The sequence below is a fragment of the Pholcus phalangioides genome, unplaced genomic scaffold (genome assembly GCF_987345545.1).
Source record: "Pholcus phalangioides strain wild (caught in Gottingen) unplaced genomic scaffold, Ppha-v1.0 ptg000015l_1, whole genome shotgun sequence".
In the NCBI taxonomy this organism is placed as follows: domain Eukaryota; kingdom Metazoa; phylum Arthropoda; class Arachnida; order Araneae; family Pholcidae; genus Pholcus; species Pholcus phalangioides.
In genome coordinates, this window is record NW_028301608.1 from 64,316,502 (window position 1) to 64,338,286 (window position 21,785).

Here is a 21,785-nt window from a genome sequence, read left to right on the forward strand (position 1 = left end):
CGCACTTTTTTCATTCCATTGAGAATGCCTATTGATAAGTCTAATCCTCTCGAGTTCTTAAAGTGCAGGTTCTTTGAGGAATATTGTCCGCATTTTCCTGTTGTGTGTGTCCCCCCCCCCCCCGTAAAATAATTGCTTTCAAATTATTCTCTATCATATGACATTATTATTTCCTATGACGCAAAACGCGCCATTCAAATAATGTTAGATTATGTGAAGAGGCATGGGGGGGGGGGGTAAATATAGGAAATATCCATTGAGTATATTTTTCAGGTGGTTGTACACCATAGGATCGGATAACAAATTAATGCCCATCGATAAACATATTTTCGAAATGTCAAGCCAAACTATCACGATACTGAGAAATATTTATATAATCACTGTTTATAGAGTTGTTGCTGACCGCTCTTGGTCGGAGTCCTATTACAATAGAGAAAAACTACCTTCTCTGTATGCATAATCAACAACAAGCGAAATTAACGATTTATGGCCCTAGTGAAGGTCATTGTATTGGAATTTCAAAACAAACTCCGCGGAATCGAGGGTTTCAAAAGGTGGTGCGCAATAGGTTGCAAAGTTGTCAGCGGAATGCTTCCAAAAAAAAACGCAGAAATCAAAAGAATCATAAACAGGACTTAAAGTTAAGTCCTTATAACACCCATTATCTTATGGGCCGTTGGTGAAAAAACACATTTTAATAAAAAATAAATATATATAAACTAAAAATAAATATTCCTCTCTACACAAAATTATCACTTAAAATTTTGGAGAGAAGTGAAATTACTCTTGGAAATTATTTTTTTTTTCTGATAACACTGGTCACCATTCCTTCCTGTAGATTTTAATCTTAAAATATTTCATTTATACGACAAATAACTCTGCCTGGAAATTTAACATTACCGGAAATACGGGGGGGGGGGGGTGTAGGGCACTACCGCCCCCCCCCAAAACTTTAATGGAGGAGCTGATTTATCTAATGCATATGCATATACTGTATATGAATTGAGATCATCATCGTGCCCCTCCTACCCCCCCATCCTTTCAAATACACATCTTCGCCTATGAACATAAAATCTTTGGAAAGCGATATCAATACTATTCACCGAATCCACGTAATTTTTGTAGATTTTAAAAACTCATCGCTAAAATGGTTTTTCTTGCATATTGTCACCACAAATATCACAGTCGGCTGACTGATCATCATTCTAGAGAGGAGTGACGACAAAATCGTTCTGAAACGGTTTAAAAAATTACAGTTGAAACTTTTAAACCTTAAAGTGATAATTATAGCAAGAATACTTGAATTTAAGCAACAATTACGCTTATATGAATTTCCGATCCCTGGAGCACAAACGTTGGGAGAGGGTAGTGTTTTATTTCGTATTCGATGCTCTTTTTAAGCTCAGTGAGTTCAGCCCTGGCTTTTGTGCACGGTTGAACCAGGTTCCACCTAGTTTTACTATTCGGTTCTTCATTTAATTCATAATTTTTGAGTCCACTATGAAATGAAAAATTATCAGTAAAATTGACGTTAAACGTGATCAACGTTATACTGAAGTTAAAAGAAGTTGACTCTCAAAATGTTTCGTATCACCCTAAAAATACAGCGGCTCCCTTTTTGAAAACCCTGTAAACCCTGTTCGTGTATTTTATTATCTATTGTGTATCCACGTTTTCGTCTCGATGAACTAAATTAGTTCATACGACTTGAACGGTATAAACAAATATCGAAACGATTTTAAATAAACTAAAAAAATATATTTTTTCCTTCCATCACATGCTAAACTAAATGTTACATAATCTCTATAATAGATGGATTACTGAAATAGAATAGCAATTCAATTATAATGCCACGACATGGGGGATGGCCCTTGCTATGGAAGTGAACAATAGAAAAGGATTTGGTCGCGCAGGGCATTACTCAAAAGTATTTATGCTCCCAAGAAACTCTTGGAAAAAGAACTGGTGGAATTATTTATCATATCCTTGCAGTTAAATAAAAATTGGCACAAGAAAAGAAAAATTCTGTTCGGGAGACGGACAAATTAAAAAATTATTTAATCAAATTACTTTAGTCTTCCGAAAACGGGACATTTTGGTGAAATCGGTACGCATCGTCATGATATATACGGAAGCATAAATGTTAGTTTCAACGAGGTTGAGTGTGACTTCCGGTGAACGTTAATGCTCCGCGAGGAACTTTTCTCCCGAAAGTTGCTCCGTGACTCAAAAAGCTTGGGAACGACTGCAATAGGCTTTTTAGATATAACATGCGGAAAACCTCTAAATCAACAATATTAGACCGATCGCCGCCAAATTTTGAACTGTAACTAACAGGATTCGAATTAAATGATAGGCTACTTGGATAGCATAGTATACATTGTAATATTCAGCCTAAAAATTATATTTTTAACCATTTTCATAATAATTTACTTTCTCAACATAAAAACATTGGTCGTTAAAAAAATCTCCATGAAATAATCTTTGTTGCGCAGTTGGAAGCTAGATGACAGCACAGTAATAAGTGGTAGGGATTAACGTTCCCCGGGTTTTTCTAAATCCCGGGGTCCGGTTGCCGTAAACACATGAGCAATTTAAGTAAATTTAAAGAAATTTAATAACAGATAAACTTTTTAAATAAAAAGGGTTTTTTTTGTGTGATATTTAAAGTTTATTAATTTGCTATTAAATAAATTTTGAATAACGAATACATTGTGATGTGTAGAAAAATAATTCGTTCTCTTCTCAACGAAGATTCGACCCCGGTACAATTCAGTGTCTGGGGGGGGGGGGGGGTTTACGTATCTCGTGGATTGCCAATAGTGCTTTAAGCCTAAAATATTATTTAATAAAGAGTGCGGTTAATAAATTATTATAATCAAACTATTACACTATAATATTCTCATTAACAAGAATTATCGTAGTGTAAATTATATTACAATATTTTTATAAATAATAAAATTAAAAAAAGTCGGGTTTTTTCCCCCTTCAACAATCCTTCAAAAAATTTGAGGTAAGTACCATTTTTTTTTCAAAAAAACATTCTATTGAATAAGTTTTGAAATATAAAAAGATTCGCCGTCGTTGCAAAAACACCTCACGGTCTACGTTTCATTGATGGACTTGCTAACTCGCTTTAAGCGTCACAGCAGACATCACTAAACACCCTTCAAAATCTCATATCTTTTTCTAGTGGAGTAAGCTTGCTTCTGATTTTCAGTAGGTGCAAACTAAGGGGTATTGGGAAAAGTCCACATTACAAAATATCTGGGTTTTTTGCCAAAGCTAAAGTAAGAGGCTTTGGAGGAGGCGAAATATCTCGTCAATGACACTTAAAGTGTTGAAAAACGAATTTAAATAAATTTAAAAAAAAAATCGCGAATTCAAGTGATCAATTTATTCTAGATTCCCGCTGGCCAACAAATTACGTGAAATTTTTTGACATTAAGAAATGTCTAAGTTTGAATAAAAAAATGCTAAAGTAGCAAAAGATTGAATAGATACCTGGCTATCATGGGCGGAATACGGGGGGGGCGTGGGGGGGGCAGAGTCAAACGTGGAGTCGACTGATCTAATGTATATATGTATAGATGAATTGACATCATCATCATCGTGCCCCCCCAGCAATAATGACCTTGCCCCCCCCCCCCAGACTTCCAAGTCAATCTCCGCCTATGCTGGCCATGTTGCCTTAAGGGTTAAATATACTGTATGTAACTCATTAATTTAAGAGTTTATGTATATTAATGTGACTGATTTTATTCAAAATTTATTGATTGTAGCTTCTAAAATGCATGCTTCGAGTGATTAGAATTTATTAGGTATGTCTGATTCCGTACAGAAATGGGATCTGGTCGAACTTATTTCTCCTTCCGGGATCAGGGGAAATATGTTCGAATTCCTGGGTAATTCCCGGTTGCATTTTAGGTGGGGGGTCCAGGAAGAGAGAAACCTTAATAAGTCGTTTATACTCGGAAATTTCTGCATCGAAGAAAATTTAAGAGCAATAAAATAATTCAAAATTTTACTTTGAGAGACATCTGTGAGTGCAATATTTGCCCTTTTTTAATTTATCACAGAAAAAAACCACCTATAAGCCATGATAAGTATTTTACAGCGAACCTTTACCGCAACTTTTCTTAGGGTAATTGGTTGATCGTTTGTAAATTTTTTAAATTTGCACCTGGACTTCTCGTCCACCTTGTATTACTTGACGAAACCATACCGTTGAAATCATAGTGTTTCTCATCAAGAAAGAACAGGGGTCGGAAAGACATGGAGAGAAAAACGTTTTTGAATATTTATTGCAGAGCACGGTATCTATACATTGCATAGTAACAGCACAAATGTTCATTGTGTGTTTTTGAAATGTTCCAAGATTCCAGTCACGTAATCGGGCCAAACTAACGTCTTCGCCAACGTTTTTCTGGCATCTTCTTCCTTCGGCAACGTACCGCCGTATTCTTTCGGTATTGTGCAGCGTGGTAGGTGCGAAAATATTTCACTCGGATCATCGTGGATGAAAATCTTGAAAAAAAGGAAAGAAAACAAAATATTTTAATTATTTTTTTCCAGTCATTAACAAATGCAGTATTTACTTGTCAAATGCATGTTTTCGATTTTTTTGTAGTTAACCCTCTAGGGTCAAAGTGCTGTATAGTAAGTATGTATGCTTCATCATTTCGATGTTGCGCTTGACGTCTTGGATCAGTGGGCGTGGTCTTGGAGCCACTGTGTGACGTCACGGCCCCACTACATTTTTCTCGCAGAGACGAGATCTCTTCAATAGTAGCTTTTGTAAGTCGGATTATTTTGAATTACGTTTACCAGAATTAAAAGTTTGGATAGGAATAAAAAGTGCATTCGCGAAAAGAGATTTTGATAAAATCCCTGTTATAAAACTTGAAAAATCCAGCCAATAAAGTTCGTAAGTTACATTGGAGAAAATGCAACCGAAAATCTTACGAGTTGGATTTTCTAAATTTTATAAAATAACTTTCAAAAACTTTTATAGTGTAATCTTGGCCTTAGACTGGCATGACCCCACACTGGGGCAGCATACGTCATAATAGGACGAATAATAGCTTTAAAAAGAATTACTTTATTCCTCACCGTTAGTCGGCCCTGTAGAAATGTGATTCTGGATAACATCCCAACTGTTTGTCAGGCTTTACATCTAGTTTACCTCCTAGATATTTGACTTGAACTTTTCTTGTTAACACCGTGTTTCCGATGTATATGAGGGTCGTTGGAAACTTGTACCGTCTAGTGAGTGGATATACTGACATTGTTGATGATTTTTTGATGATTTCAGACGTATAGCCATCTATGGGCGATTTACTACCTAGTGAGTTGTGCCGGAAGTGCAAGTGTGTGTACATAACAGTCTGAGTGCGTATCTAGTGCTGTGTCCGATTTTTCAGTGCTCGGTCCGCGTCCGCATCGGCGCCTCGGTTACCCATGCAAAGCGCCAGGGGGACAGGATGCCTCAGTATCGGGCGATCCCGTGCATCGAACCCGCAGCGAGAGGGGAGCCGTAGCAACACCTTCTATAGAAGAAAGCCTCCGCGCGAAGCTCGTTACGTCAATGAAGGTCGACGTATGCGAAATCTTTACCTTTTTTTCAAGTATTTCCAATGACTATAGGTGAAATGGATGACTTCGGTGACGTCATGAGTTTCGCGCGCAGGCTTTCTGCTATAGAAGGTGTTGGCCGTAGGCACTCCTGCGTCCCATTCGATTGCCGAGGAGCTCGCCGATCTTAGCCGAACAGCGAACCTTCGTGCAGATAACCATAGCTACCACTTCCAATTGATCAGCGATTTTTCAGTGTTGACATCTGCATTTTAGGAGTGAAGTGAGTGAAGTGTAATGATTGAATTATATTTGTACCGTTTGTAGGTCTGTTGCTCTCTGTGGCGAGACATTTTATTTACGGAGTGGGGGGGGGGGGGATAAGCTCGCATCCTCGTCTTGAAGTTTGGAACCCCTAGAAAACCAACTTCAGCCAACGATTACTGTGAATTGATCCGAGAAAAATATTTTTAGTGGAGTTATCTCAAATCAGCAGATTCAAAACATCTTATTTGAAATGTTCAAAAGTTGAACGAAGCAAGGCAACAAATAAACAGATACTAACGAAAATAATAGAAAAACTGATTTGGAAAAAAAAAAACATTCAGTGAAATGGGCAGTACAGCGATTTGTGCAAAAAAACCTACTGTGTAATTCACAAGGTAGCACAGCGGTCGCACTCTCTCGAAAACTGCTGGGACTCCACTAATGTGTGAGTCAGGGGCGTAGCCAGAAATTTCGTTCGGGGGGGGGGGAACCGAAGTGACAGAACAATAGATTTGGCCATCTTTTTCCCTTTCTTCGGTCATTTTCTCACATTTCGGGGGTGGGGGGGGGAACCAGACCCCCCAATACCACGCCCTCGCTAACCCCTTGGTGTGAGTGAAGGTATGATGAAGACAATTCACAACACGATTCTGTCAGTGCAGTCCTCAATTCCATAACGGTGCTAGGTTATTTTGTACAGCACGTTGCAAGGGAACCCATAATATGCTCAATAATATTCATGTCTGGGGATTTAGGTATCCAGCCTACAGAGAATGCTGAAGTAAGAAGAGTGTTCCTGGAGCCATTCGGGAGCGACTCCCCGACGTGCGTGGTGTCGCATTGTCCTCTTGGAACTGCCTAAGCCCGTGGGAATGCATAAAGGACATGAATTAATGTAAGTGATCGGAAAGGATGTTTACCTACTGGTCACCATTCAGAGTCATCTGTACCCTTATCAGGGAGTCCCACATCATGCGAACTACATACGTTCCATACCACGAAAAAGCCTCTACCAGCCTGAACAGTCTCTTTTTTCATGCTGGGTTCATGGTTTTATGGGGTACAGGTCTCACCCGTACATGTTGATCAGCCCCATACGTTACTCGTCAGACCAACAAAACTCGCGACATGTTTGCAGTCGTCAACAGTCCAATGGCGGTGATGCCCCATCGCGACCCTAGGCGATGGGGCATAATTTTGTGTACTCGAGTGGGGCTCTGGAAGCCCATATCAAGGAGGGGCCGTTGTACAGTGCACATGCTGAAAGGATTTCATTTGACATTATATTTCCATTATACTTTAGCATCATGCATAAGTTAAAAAAAAAAAAAACACGTTTTCGACAAAATAGGAGCAAAAATCTTTCTCCAACTTCAATTTTGATCTTTCAAAATGAATAAGGAATTGGTTTTACAACTTACCCTATTTTTAATCTTCTCGGAGAGAACCGACTTAAACACTGTCATGATGATTTTTGTGATCATAGATGGGTTTATAACGTGTGCCGCTTTTGCTCTTAAGGGAATACATTCCTGTTTAGAAAGAATCAAAAATACGCTTATTAAATTATATATTGCAACCGCATTAACAATTCAATATAATGTTAATTTGTATTTTATTAATTTACTCATAATAATCATTTCTGTTTACTTTCATTTTAGGAAGGAAAACTTTATTTGCGGTTTGCGAATAGTAATTCTCATGGAGGGATGGGGATTTTTTAGGTACAGAACAGTCAAAACGTTTGTCGCTAGAGGACGCTGCACGAATGTCCGGCATGAATGATTGGTCCCGAGCATTTTTTCAATCTCATCTGTGCCTGAAACGTTCATAAAACCTAATCCGGTGATTCATGGTGGAGGTAAAACAGCTTTTCCAGCATAGCTCTTTATGCACCAATGCCAACATCACAATGGAAACCTTATGTGAACGGCGGCAAGTGGAAAAGTCAGCAATGAGCAGTTAATCATACACGCTGCACTTTATAGGAATCTGATTTGCATATATCAGTGATTTGCTTTTATGTAAAACCTCTTTAAATACGCAGGTTACATGATTGATTTCAAAGACCTACTGTAGGAGTTATGGAAGTAACAGCAGCAGATTTTCTTGCGCAATCATCGGGACTCAGTGAAGGCCCGCATCCCTCAAAAATTTCCCTTTTAAGTAAGTAAAATTAAGAAAAATACGCGAAGCACACAACAAAAGATTTGGTCGAGCTCCGAGCAACTCACAACATCAACTCGAGGACTAAACAACCACAACTAGGAAAATCTCAGAAGATTAAGTTCAAAACGTTTGGAAAATCGGGGAAAAGATCTCCAGCACCGTATTTCTATCGCGAAGTGCTTGGGAAAACTTTCGCAACCATGAAGAAAGCAATGTCCAAAATCCAGCCATCACTGAGAATTTTTCAAAACCCGCACATAAAGGATCTACTGAATCTAATGAGTTGCCGAGAAACATGGAAAAAAAAGATGTGTCAACCCCAAAAAATTGTTTGTCCGCTTTTGTGGACGGACGTGCGGAGTGGATCTTCCGACTTTATATACAAAAACTCTGGAAAAATTCTATCCAGTGAGGAGCCGGGAGCAGATACTTACTTACTCACCGTTTGTACTTACTGACGTATTTAAACACACCTCAATAGGCTTTTTACCACAACCTCTCTGTAATCCCACCATCAGTCCTGAGAGCTGGGCATGGGGGAAAACTTTCGAATCCGTCCACAATTGTTGCCCACGCTCTATGAGAGAACATATAAATACTCTCATATACCAAAAAATGAAGGATTCAGTTAATAATTTAATAATAATTATTTAAATTAATATTTAATCAAATGAAGAGTTTAGTTAATAAATTTCATCAAAATGTTTATGGCCCGCGATGTCATAGCAAGCAATCATATTCGTTGGGGCATATATGCCGGAGCTTATATGTCGGAGTTTTGTTCCTGGTCGACAATGCGTCTAACCATTATATTGACCGTCGAGAGGAAGTTGGCCACCCCTGTATATCCACCACAATATCCAGTTATTATCGTCAGCATAATCGCTGACCATTTTGTCGTGATTATGCATAGTAACCGGCGAATATGCATAGTGCCCAAGCATCGTTCGTGAATTTTAAATTTGATAAATTTCTCTGAATATATCACATTTTTCTGGCGATTTTGCGTAGCACACAAGCGTCGTTGGTAAACTTGAAATCTGATAAATTTCCCTAAATTAATCTGGCAATTATGCATAGTGCCCAAGCGTTGGCGAAAGTTAAATTTGATACATTTTCTTAAATTAATCACTTTTGCTGACGATTATACATAGTACAAGAAGCGTCGCGTCGTGGATAAACATGATGAATCGCACCGTATGATATACGGTACAAGATAATTAATACATGTATTGCAACATTATATCGGGGTACGATCTTAAAATCTGTTATCCTTATATCGGTGTCCAACTGTATTCATCACATATACTGGACTCATTCGGAATTTCTCTTTTTTATATTCATCAAATTTGCCAATTGCAATGCATAATCACAGATAAAGCCGATAAATTTCAAGTATTCATCAAATTTTCCAACGACGCTTTTGTATTATGCATAATCTCTGGTAAAAGAGATAATTTTTTTAATATTTATCAAATTTACGAACAACGCTCAAGTATTATGCATAGTAACCGGTTATTATAGATTATAACCGATTTATCATATTTATGGTACATATATAATTTACGGTACATATATATTAACTGTACATACATATTTACATATATAAATATAAGAGAATCCCAAAGAAAAAGAAGCTAAAACAAACGAAAAACTCACTAATAGGAATTGGCACCAAAATAAAATGTTGAATGGCGTTATGTAACGGATGTATTTTAATGTATTGCATTTGAAGTCAGCAATGATCTTGCCACCATTGATTTGCGACATCGGCTCACTCACTGCATTGAGAGCTAGTAACGCACCACAGTGTATCAATTCTTGTGTCGTGACTTTCGAGGTATTCCAAGCGCCTGTTAGAAAAAAATTATTTTTCGGAAGCTGAGTTGTCGTTATCAGTACCAACGAGATGCTATGCTGACAAGGAAAGGGTCCAAAGGCGTCATCCTCTAAACATTACGAACAAATTTAAGTACATTTTTTCATCTCGCCCAGAAACACATAAAGACAAAATATTGGCGGCAGAATGGAAAAGCCACAAAAAATAATTAAAAATGATAACAGTTGGCTACTCATCACCTCTCACACTTCTTGGTGATATCCATAAAAAACCTTTTCCCCCTTCCCTCTGGTTTCCCACCCTAGAAACTAGTAGTTTCTCTTTTGTACCCTCTTTTATACCAACACCTTCTATAGCAGAAAGCCTTCGCGTTTAGCTTTGACGTCACTCAAGTCGTGTATTTCACCTGCATCTATTGGATATAGCAGTCCGACGTATGAGAAATCTTTACCTTTTTTTGCAATATGTCCAATCACTATAGGTGAAATGGACGACTTCAGTGACGTCACCAGCTCTTTCCGCTGTAGTAGGTGTTGGCTATATCCAATCATGTATTGTTTGAATGACGTCACTCTCAGAGACTGGACTCAGAAACTGGGTTGCGGGATTTTAAAATTAATTCTTGGCCTCTACTGGCGTTCAAAATATTAATATTTACTCCTTTTCTGAGTAGTCCATAATAATTCTGCCGAATATTCCTTCATTTTTGTGCACATTTAAATGAGTAGAATCAGTTGCTTTTTCGAAACATTTTAAGGATGACACCTTTGGACCCTTTCCTTGTGAGTATTATAGTGACGGATGATTTTCCTAAATATTATAACTTACGCAACAAAATCACAAATAACCGATCAATATCAAGAAATGTGGTTTTCTCTAATAATTTCATTGAAAACTGGAATTACTCAAATGAAATGGGCTAACGTTCTTTCTGTCTGTTTTTAAATAGACTTTCTTTCTTCCAAATCGAACACAGCTTTTGTCTATCGCCATGGGCTAACTACCAAATGAATGTGCTGGAAGCGTGCACGTGCACTTTATAGTCCGGGGGTGTGAACATAGTGCATGCTGGTATCCAATTCTGCTAATTCGCGCCGTTACGGATTCTTAAAAAAAACTTCAATTTTATGTTTTTTAACCAACCGTACAGGTGCGGACCTTGCAGAATGGGAAACCAACATGTACTGTAATCGTATCCTGAGTTCTTATCTAGCGTTGTGCTTGAATTTTCAGTGCTGCCATCTGTTTTTCAAACTTTTATCGAAGTGTAATAATTGAATATTTATACAATCATCTTAGATCTGGTGCTCTATATCTTTTAATGGGAGGTCATTTCGAGTTCACACTTCGAAGTGGGAAACAACAGACCATAACGGATGGAATACGATCAATCTCTGTCGCTTACGCGATATAAGCTCATTGTCCTGGAGGACGTGGTAGTGCCACGAAAGAGCGAGCAATTTGGTTCGAACCTGGATTCTTACGATGTCAACAGGACTACATAATCACGGTTGGGAACCACAGAAAACCATCTTCAACCGACCACCACTGTGCCACCGGTGGGAATTCGAACCCGTGTCATCTCGCCGCGAGTCCTATGATCAGACGATCATGAAGCGGCTTTTAAATAGGCTCGTAGAGTCGATTGTAGTAACACAGGATGGTTTGTCATTTCGAAAGAAATGCCCGTGGTCTTAGTTTTGATGAACTATGTTCAAGGAGAGAAAGAGTGGGGGAGGGGGGGGTGAGAATAGATATTTTCTTCGATGGACGATTCCATTGGAAATTTGAACAATGAATACTTTCACCATCAAATGTATGTTCCTCCTCTGTAAAATCAGTTTTCATCTCCTCAGTTCAGGCAAAACCATCTTTGAAAGCAAGTACAGTAAAAGTTCGTAATAACGACTGTTCACAACCCGAGGCAAAATTGTCGTAATTTTAACGAATTTTAATTTTCTAAAAATTTTAGTCTTCTGTAGAAACATAAATGGGGGTGGGAACAAAATAGGGATAGATAAATTCACCTTTCTTTTTTCCCTTTTATTTGTACTTAACTTTGCTTAAATATGCTTCTAGAGTTAACTGTTTATGCATCCACAATGTTTGATTGCATAACAAAATTTTGCACCTTGTGGAACATAGCAGTTTCTGCAACTGGAGTAATCGTTTGGACTATGAAAGTATCTAATAACATTTATGAGGCAGAGAAAATGATTAAGACCTATTTCCCTCAGCCCAGTTTTGGAAGATTCCAAGAAAGGAGAGACCAGGGGGAGGGAGGATTTTTCAAAAGAAAAAACAACGATGTCAAAATCAGGAATCAGGCCCCACTTGCCCAACCAACACACCTACGGATAAAATTATGTGTTTTTTTCCACCTCCTGTATATATAACACGAAAATTTGCAGTATGTAGTCTTCTTATGTATGTGGAGTACTGACATGCCCCCGTTAATGAAAACCTGTAAATAGGATGGAAAAAAATGTCACACATATCCATTTTACGTACATTTCTTAAAGGGAAATGGGAACATGCTTTTCGAGAATTTCCGTTGTCGTTATAGCAAATTTGTTCTGATTTACATTCATAAATAACTCGCTATAAGCGGATATTTTTGTATCTTTGACATTAGCTCTTTGACAATCCCTTTTGCATGATTATCATTAGCTTTTTGACAGAAACTTATAGTGAGCGAGATTCCCGTTATAAACCGTATTTGTTATAACGGAATTTTTCTGTACATTCAGTAAATGAACTCGGAAAGAAAAGTCAACTGGTCTTACTCTCCCTGGAGTTCCCGCCGAGGGCAGCGAGTTCGGTTGCGTTACCGGACTAGTCTTGCTGGTCTGCACTTGCTTGTATGTCTTCGTTAAGACAGAGCGGCGGACCATGATCTGTTTAGGAGGAGGAGGGCTCTGCCAGGGATCGAACCAAGTCGTCTTGCAAGCCGGGCTGGCTTACTATCCGTATACACCATGGAGGACACGACTTAGCTCTCTTCCCTTATTTCATGCTTGGTGGAGACATGACGCGCTCATAAAGAGACTTAGCAACCTATCATTCTTAGCAAATGGATACTAAGGGGCGGCAGCAGCAATAGTGAGATGGTTTTTCTCAGCCGAACCAGACTTATTCTGAATAATATATCCCAGTGCGGGGGAACAGCACTAAGGAAAACAAAGTCGTGTCTTTCGTGGTGTATATGTGTAGCGCGCTTGTCCGATTAAGGGAGGACGGGTTCAATTCCCGGAGGACAGTAGACTCTATTTCCGTTAATCACATCGACATAATATTCAGAAAACTTTTCCTTCTTTGATGTATTGGGTGAAAGTGAACCATCTTATTCTAAAAGCAACTCTATTTCTTGCATTCCATGTGAGATATGTGTCCATATTGTTCAGTTTATGCAGTACCTAACAAGTCCAACAACCTTAATTCATCTCGGCCATAAGCGAGAATCGAATTTTTGAAATACCGTAAACTTGAGTTAGTGGAAGTGTTTGTCGCATCTATTTGCATACGCCGGTTTTCTTTGAGATATTGATTAACCCCTTAAGCAGCATTTACGAAATATCTGGACTCCTTAAAAGCCTATTATTTCAGAATTAACTTGCCCAGATATTTCGTAAAGTTGATTTCTCAATGGAACAGTTTTCCTTATAAGTCTTGGTTTTCACCTGCTAAAAATCGCAAGAATGTCGACTTAATTAAAAAAATGATATGGCATTTCGAAGGGGGATTCACTAATTTCTGCTGTGCTGAGTAAAGGAGTGATTCCCAACGTGGGCGTTAACGCCCCGTGGGGTGCGATAGAATGTTCCAGCGGGCGGTAGAAACTACGGGTGTAACATAGGTTGCTATGGGTTAGATTGTGTTGGGGGGCTATGGGAGAAAAACATTTGAAGAAGGGGGCGATGGGACAAAAAAAGTTGGGAAACTATGGCATAAAAGGTTAGGAAAACACATGATACGTCATGATATCGATTTTCAAGTCGAAGTTAGACTGACTGCTTGTTAACTTACCGATTCGAACCACAAAGATGGCGTTACCTTCACTGTCCCTTCGAGGTAAAAGTCCGATGACGCAGCATTTTAGTAGTTCGTCAATAACTTCGGGATTGATAGGTTCAAAATACTGTCTATTTTTCTTGATGAAAGCAACCATATTTTTCATGGCGGCGAAAGCCTTGCGGACATCGAACTTCCGACTTCGCAAATACATCAAAATAACTTGTTCCGTGAACCATTCCTCTTTCATGCTGTCTTCCTCTAAATCGAACATAAAACTATAATTAATCCAAATTTGATGGAAGAAGATTTGTGCAACACACAGTATTCATTTGGTATCAACAATGAAATCCATTTTGTATTCGTGTCTTCAACATGTAAATACAATGCAAGAATCATACAGCGTATACATAGAACATACTGTTCTCATCATTCATGTATTTTTCACTCTATTATATTAATTCATGATTTTCATAATAAGAATAATGAACACAGTTACTTAATGAATAAGTAAATGTGCAGCCATTTATCGAAGAAAATACGTAGTCATGTTTTTGTTCACTAGAAAGGTTCACTGATACTTTATTATACTGATACTTAATATACTGAGCATATTATTATTTTTTCGAAAAAAAATTATTTTGTTTGACGAACTCTCAAAATTTCTCACAAATGCTGAGAAATTTCCCACGTGGACAAAGTTTGGACAGTTTTTCCCATGAGTTACCATCACTGAGCGAGAGAGATAGAGAGAGAGAGAGAGTGAGAGAGAGCCCTATCTCTCTCTCTCTCTCCCATCTCGCAATTCACTGTGATTAATACGTAAATTAAAGGTCTTCAACACGGGCCACATCTGGCCCTCGGAGCTTTTTGTCGTGGTCCTCCGATCATTTTCAAACAATGGTTGAAATGTAGGAAAATTATTAATTCTACAGTTAACGTGGATAAAAATTGATGGAAATTCAGAATTACTGAAAGAAATTATTTTAGAATTTTTGTAAAAAAACAATTTTGGAGTCTTTTGGAAAAAAATAATTTTGTAATTTTTTGCAAATATTGAAAATAAGTATACAGAACAGTATTAAATTATGTGTGATAAACATAATTTGGTTATGAATCAATAACCCTTGTGCGATAATTCTTCGATTGAAATTGGTGACAGGTTTCTGATGAATGCGAAAAGAATTCGAAAGAACACATAGCAAAAGTCCATTATAGTGTGGCAACAGGCGTGAACTCATGCAAATCGGTAAAGCTCATGTAATACCGATATCATGTTTCTTCGTGTATAAATACGTAACGAATATTGTAACTCGCGAACTTTCCCGTTTCAGTTAACATGTTCCCATAGTTAATTTTGTTCTTTTGTTGTTGTTGCAATATCAATACAAGTTTCTTTTGAGAGTCTTCATTGCTGAGAAAGCCGCCTTAATAGTATGATATTAATAAATATTTTTTGAGCAATAATATTTGCTTAAATATCAAGTTGGCTTTTTGTTTTCCTAAGTTGCTTAGTAATCATAGAGTTCTCTCTCCGTGTGTGCGTGTGTTCGTTATATCTCGTTAAAATTCGAAATAAAGAACAGCTTTATAAGTAGCCTATTAGTTTCAAGAAAGTCTTCTTTGAAAGCTCTCCGGGTTCCCAGATTTAAGGATTTTAAGTATTCCGTGGTGTTTGACCATGCGGAACACAAAAAACATTCTATATACCTCAAATAGGAAACCCATGCTCCAGAAAAAGTCCTCTTATTGGTAGTGCTATAGCATACTCGTCCGGAATGTGAGAGGACTGGGGTTGCCCACACAGAGGCATGTAAAATTTTTCTTTCAAAAATTTATCTTCTCAATGTATCCAGTATTATGTATTTTGTATCGATACCCCAATGCGAAGGATTCTCTTTGTATCAATAGAGGGAGATAGATCATCTTTCTTTCACTGTTCTTCTGATAAACACCTTAAACACTGATGAATCGGCGTTGTTACTTTACTAGAGGGAGTCATCTACGCAAATGGCCTGTGAACCACATGTGGCCCCCGAAGCTTTTTACACTGGCCCACCGACGGAAAGTCTTAGTTACATAATTATGAGGAAACACTGGAAATCCTTCAATGAAAAATGTATTTCAAACTCGGTAAAAAAATAAATTTTGAAATTATACTTTCAGAAGAAATGAGAGAAATAATGTCATAATTATGAAAGAAATTATTTTTAAATTAATGGGCAACATGATTTCATAATTATTTATGAAATTAATTAAAAAAATAATTTCACAAATTTGAGGTAAAAAGTATTTCGCAAATCATGAAAATTCCTAAGGGTGAAAAATATTTCCTGAATTATTGAAAGAAATATTATTTCTAGAATGGCTGAAGACCTCCTACACATTACTAAGTCGGATAAAAATGGTTGTATCGTTTTATGACTGAATGTATATACTTCATTAACTTATGCGTGACAAAGATCATACATAGTGACGAATTCACGCTGTTTCAATGTACCAATCAGACCTGCACTTATGGTTCTAATTTCCTGCCTATTCGGTTAAGTTGAATGAGAAAAATTAATCAATACTCACTTCTGATAAGTTTTTTCAAATCTTCAGTACAGGTCTGTCTGGTTTCTGGTGTCTCATTTAACTCTAATTCGGCTTTATCCAGAAATTTCTGCGGTATATGATCCATTTGAAAATTGTAATACATTTCATCATCGGCACTAGTCTTCTTCATCTTGTGGATAATGGTCTTCAAACACCTGAAGAAAAGAAGAAAGATTACGATTTCATCAATGAAAAAATACATAATCTTCGAAAAATATTGAATTAGCTGCAGTTTTTTTTTTCTAATAGTTTTGTACACACCTTCCAAACTGATACAATGAATGTCAGGGAAGGTTTACATATACAGTCATACCTCGACATGAGAATGTTTCGACAAAAGATTTTTTTTTTGCCTCGGTTAACGAACGTTTTCGTTGATAACATAAAATAGCGGCGTCGTGAACTGAATTTTCATGCCAGACATCTCGCGCACCTCAGAATTACTGTTACTTGAGCCCAATTCAGGGGAGCTGATACCTTTAACAAGGTGAAAAAACTATGCTCTAATAGAATATCATTAAAAATACTATTTAAGTATTGACTTATTTAAAATTTTTTGCACATGTTCTTGATTGTATGTGCTATTCTACACTGGTATAAAGTTTTACATATCTTGGATACTTGATGTTTTACAAATTAAAAAAAGTGTATTAAAAACAGCTTGCGCGTATGTTACATCAATATACCATGACATCAATGCAATTGAATATAATTTGCACAAGCAGCTTTTAATGAATTTTTTTGAAAATTTACGAATAATTGAATTATCGAAGATACTTAAAACTTTATATAAGCATAGGATAGCATATACAATAAAAAAGATGTGTAAAAAATTTGAAATGAATCAATGGTTAAATAATATTTTATATTAGAGCATATTATTTCCCCATGTTAAAGTTATGATCTCCCCTTTACTCATGATCACCTCGGAATATTTTTCCAGATGTACCTACACTCTGACACCTCTTTCTGAATTTATTTGAACCATTTCATGTCAAATAAAAGGTTCAGCTGAAAGAGAATGCATTGAAAAAAAAAAGGGGGGGGGGGAAGCCCATGCGCGCTTTTTCAGAGCATAGGCGGAGATAGACTTGGAAGTCTGGGGGGGGGGCACGGTCATTATTGCTGGGGGGGGGCACGATGATGATGATGTGAATTCATATATACATTTATATATTAGATCAGTCGACTCCACCTTCGACGCTGGGCCCCCCCCCCCCGTATTCCTGCCCATGTTTCAGAGCACGCGTTCTTTTAATGCAAGACTGTGCTTCAAGCTGAACAGTCTGGACATTTTAAGAGCTTATATTTTTCATCTGCATGTATCAGACACTGGAATGACCAAATAACAAATGGATGGGGACACCTACTAACTCGATTCGTGTTTGTTGCATACACACTGCGAAATAAAAAGCGTGTCCGATCCTCCTGTTGATTCCCATTTATGCAGTTTTGAAGCTATTCATCTTAGCCTTTAATCAGCTTTTGTTTTTTCGTCTTTTCCACAGCATTCCTTGGTGTTTTAAAAAGCTAATCTTTAAATTTTGGGCAGAAACTGGAACGATTCAAACGATTATCTGAAATCGATAACCGTTTAAACGAATCGTTAAATCGAATTATTAAACTGAAATCTTCGGCTAACGAAGATTTCAGCGGACTAACGTGATTCCTTGATTTCGAATCATCTTCGTTTGTCGCAGTATCACTGTACATTAAAAACTACCTATTTATATCTTTCCTAAAGATAAGTTCAAATAGCTTTGTTATATCGAACTTTGGCACTATCTTCTATAAATCTATATTTCTAACCGATTTCAGCAAAATATTTAATAATCTCTCTACACAGGGCTGTCTCAATGAATTCACTCTCCCATTCCCGAGCTATAATTTAAAACTTTTTTGGGAAGAGAGAGTCGGCATCCAAGAATCCAAGAAAGCAGGATAATATAAAATAAACAGAGAGATATAACGAAAAATGCACATGGAAAAATATGGACAAACCAAACAGAAATTAACCAATTAACGAAACATTCAGATTAAAACAAATACTTTCAGAATCGGTGAGAATTCGGAGTTAGTGAAACAGACGATTTTATAACTCCTGAAAGAACTGATTTGAGAATTTCTGAGAGAAATAATTTCAGAATTTTCGGAAAAATAATTTTAGAATTCATGAGAAAAATAACTTTAGAATTCATGTGAAAAATAACTTTAGAATTCATGAGAAAAACAACTTTAGAATTAATGAGAAAAATAACTTTAGAATAAGAAATTATTTCAAAATTTGTAAAAGGAGTTATTTTAGAATCTTTGAAAAAAATTATTTGAGAATTAATGAGAGAAAGAAATGATTTCAGAATTTTCAAAAAAATCAATTTGGAATATTTGAAAAGAAATTAACTTTACAATAAGTGAAAGGAATAATTTCATAATTTATGAAAGTAATAATAAATGTGAAAAAAAATAAATAAAATCGATAAACTGGGATCGAATTCCGTTAGCCAAAAATTTAACCAACGAACGCATCTATTTTTGTTTTTAATGTTTTTTATACACATCTATACCACAATATATTTTTATTTGCATGGTTGAATAAAAAAGCCTCTTTCCTCACAATATATTATGAACATTTATTTAAGACTAGAAGCTTTTTCTGTTTGGGGGGAAAAATGGAGAACGAATTCAATGGAGAAAGAAGTGATAGACCATTTTATAGAAGTTAGCGTGTCTGAAACATAAAATAAAATTCAACATTTTCTTCCAAAATAACGTTTTAAACGTAGCCGGATAATTTGAACCAAAAATATTGTGCAGAAATACAGTAGAACTTTCATAACTCGCACTTTTACGAACTCCCCCGAGAGAGCTAGTTTCTAGCTAATTTAATGTTAAAATTTATTGTTTGATTCGAATAATTTCCGATATCTTTTGGAGAATTCGAAGTTGAAGGAAAAACATCATGCTTTTCTGTTAGTAAATTCAGTTTGGAAAAATGTGGTTACGATAAATGTGATAAATGCGGTTATTATGCATACTTACCAACTTACCAAGAATTTTGGTAAGTTTCATAAATTTCCCTAATTTTATCACTTTTAGCGGCGATTATGCATAGTACCCAAGCGTCGTTGGTAAATTTAACAAGTACTAAAAAATTATCACTTTTACCGGCGATTGTGCATAATACCCAAGAGTCGCGTCGTTGGTAAACATGATAAATCTTGCTCTATGACATACTATACGTGATAATTCATTCATGTAGTGTGTCATTATATCAGGGTGAGATCATAAAATCTGTTATCACTATATCGGAGTACGATGGTAAAATTTGTTATCACTATATCGGAGTACGATGGTAAAATTTGTTATCACTATATCGGAGTACGATGGTAAAATTTGTTATCACTATATCGGGGTCCCGCTATTTTCATCGCACCATACTAATAGTAATTATTTTACCATTACCATATCTATTACCATACAAATTAGTAATTATTTTCATATTTATCAAATTCACCAGTTATACTGTGGTGTTATGCATAATCACAGATAAATGGGCCCAAATTTCAAGTATTTATCAAATTTTCCAACGACACACGGTCAATATGCATATTCGAAGGTAAAAGCGATTAATTTATCAAACTTACCAAGACGATTGGTAAGTATGTTTAATGACCGGTTAATATATATATAATAGTTGATTTGTCACATTTAACGTAACACATAACACACATATACATATATATTACATTGATAAGTTCTTAAAATTTGGGAAACAGTTCCGTAACCGATGATGAAATTTTAATATTTGATAACCATTATCTTATGTGAACGTTGATGATTAAGTAGCAATTTGTACTAATTTTACAGATCCAGGATAGATTAATTGGATAATTCGAATTTTTTTTCTAGTGTGATTTTGGACTTCGAATCAACCAAGTTTGACTGTGCATTGTACTTACCGGTTATGAGAAGATATATCCGCGCATGTGACGATCCAAGTAACTCCTAATCAACGCCACCAATGTTCAAAGCAAAGAACGAAAAAAGATGGTTTCATGAAATTTACTCATGTATTTATAACGCAATGAAACCAAATCTATTCCATCAATAATGAGTGAGGAGATCATTTTTCAAATAAAGGACACGAAAATTATCAGCCGAATTATTGCAAAACGACGCAATACACGCTTCTGAATACCTTATCGAATCAAGTGACATTACTAATTTACATTTCAGGAATATATGTAACGTGAATCAATCATATTATAAAAAGTGAGTGAAAGAAAGAGGGGGGGGGGGAGGATGTCTCTGATATGCTAATAAAGCAATTAAATCCGAATTATCTCTTTAAAAAGTTATTTTCTGAAAAGAATCGACAAAAAAAGCGATTTGAATTAGTATTTTAAAAGAACTATTTATGATGTTCTCGTGAAATCCGGAAAAAAATATCACCAGGAAAGGAAACTACATTGACGTGAATAGCATTACTTATGAAATTGAGCTGTAAGATTAGTTTTTTTTTTTTGCTGTGCTGACATTTTTATTGTTTTCAAAGAAGGATTTAATTGTGAGTTTTCGTGATTAGAATTTTAATGATGCGAAGAAATTGATGATTTTGTGCTGTCTAGAAATTGAGGTGGACGTCTAGCGAAAACGACGTCAATAATTAATCTTGTAAGAAAAGCAGAATATATCGGGGATGTATTAGGATTCACGGGTCTGAGTCTTCGAGGGCGCGTTCTAAGGAAGCGGGCACAGGGATTCTGGGACGTATTTCTTATTTTTTTGTAAGCCGTGGTGTACATTTGAGAAATTTGCAGTTACGCAATTCCACTTCGTTCGAGATCATTTAAAAAGTTGTGTACGATGGTATTTATTCATATCTTGCCTTCAGAATGGATTATTTCGAAGACGGACAGTAATTTGGCTTGATATATTATGGTCTTTTATGCTTCAATACAGTGTCTCAAACTTTTGTCACCCAGAATCATATCAGAATAATTTAGTAGATACATTTTCACTCATAAAAGAACCGCATCAAAGTATAAATAGACACAAAAATCAATATCTCCAGCTCGTTACAACGCCTTTCGGAACCACGACACACACTTTGTAAAGCACTGCACTGATTGGTCACTGAAGCAACGTAAATAAAGGAAAGAATCGTTGTTCGTCAGTTTTTGCTGTTCTTTCCAAATATAGTTCTATCCAAGCAAGGAGAGAAATTTTTTTTTCTCATTTACGTTTCATAAACGTGTGGAAGTGCCATGCGTCATTTCTATCGTACATAATATATAATTAATATACCATATTGCTTATTTTTATT

General features: G+C 36.4%; 1 protein-coding gene across 1 annotated transcript; it reads right to left on the minus strand.

The window, feature by feature from the left end:
• Nucleotides 1-4,280: 4,280 nt before the first annotated feature.
• Nucleotides 4,281-16,609, minus strand: LOC149076505 (alpha-tocopherol transfer protein-like). The gene is made up of 5 exons (XM_089244080.1): nt 16,439-16,609; nt 13,877-14,122; nt 9,670-9,863; nt 7,263-7,373; nt 4,281-4,527 (listed from the first exon to the last, which is right to left on the minus strand). Exons 1-5 carry the CDS (start codon nt 16,587-16,589, stop codon nt 4,351-4,353), a joined length of 879 nt encoding a protein of 292 aa, XP_089100206.1. The 5' UTR covers nt 16,590-16,609; the 3' UTR covers nt 4,281-4,350.
• Between the last annotated feature and the right edge of the window lie 5,176 nt (nt 16,610-21,785).

Coding starts and splice junctions, on each gene's coding strand:
- LOC149076505 (XM_089244080.1), bottom strand. CDS start 16,589: ATGAAGAAGACTAGTGCCGATGATGAAATGTATTACAATTTTCAAATG. Junction 9,864..13,876: donor CATCTTTGTGGTTCGAATCG/GTAAGTTAACAA, acceptor TTTTTCTAACAG/GCGCTTGGAATACCTCGAAA. Junction 7,374..9,669: donor TTTGGTGCCAATTCCTATTA/GTGAGTTTTTCG, acceptor CTTTCTAAACAG/GAATGTATTCCCTTAAGAGC.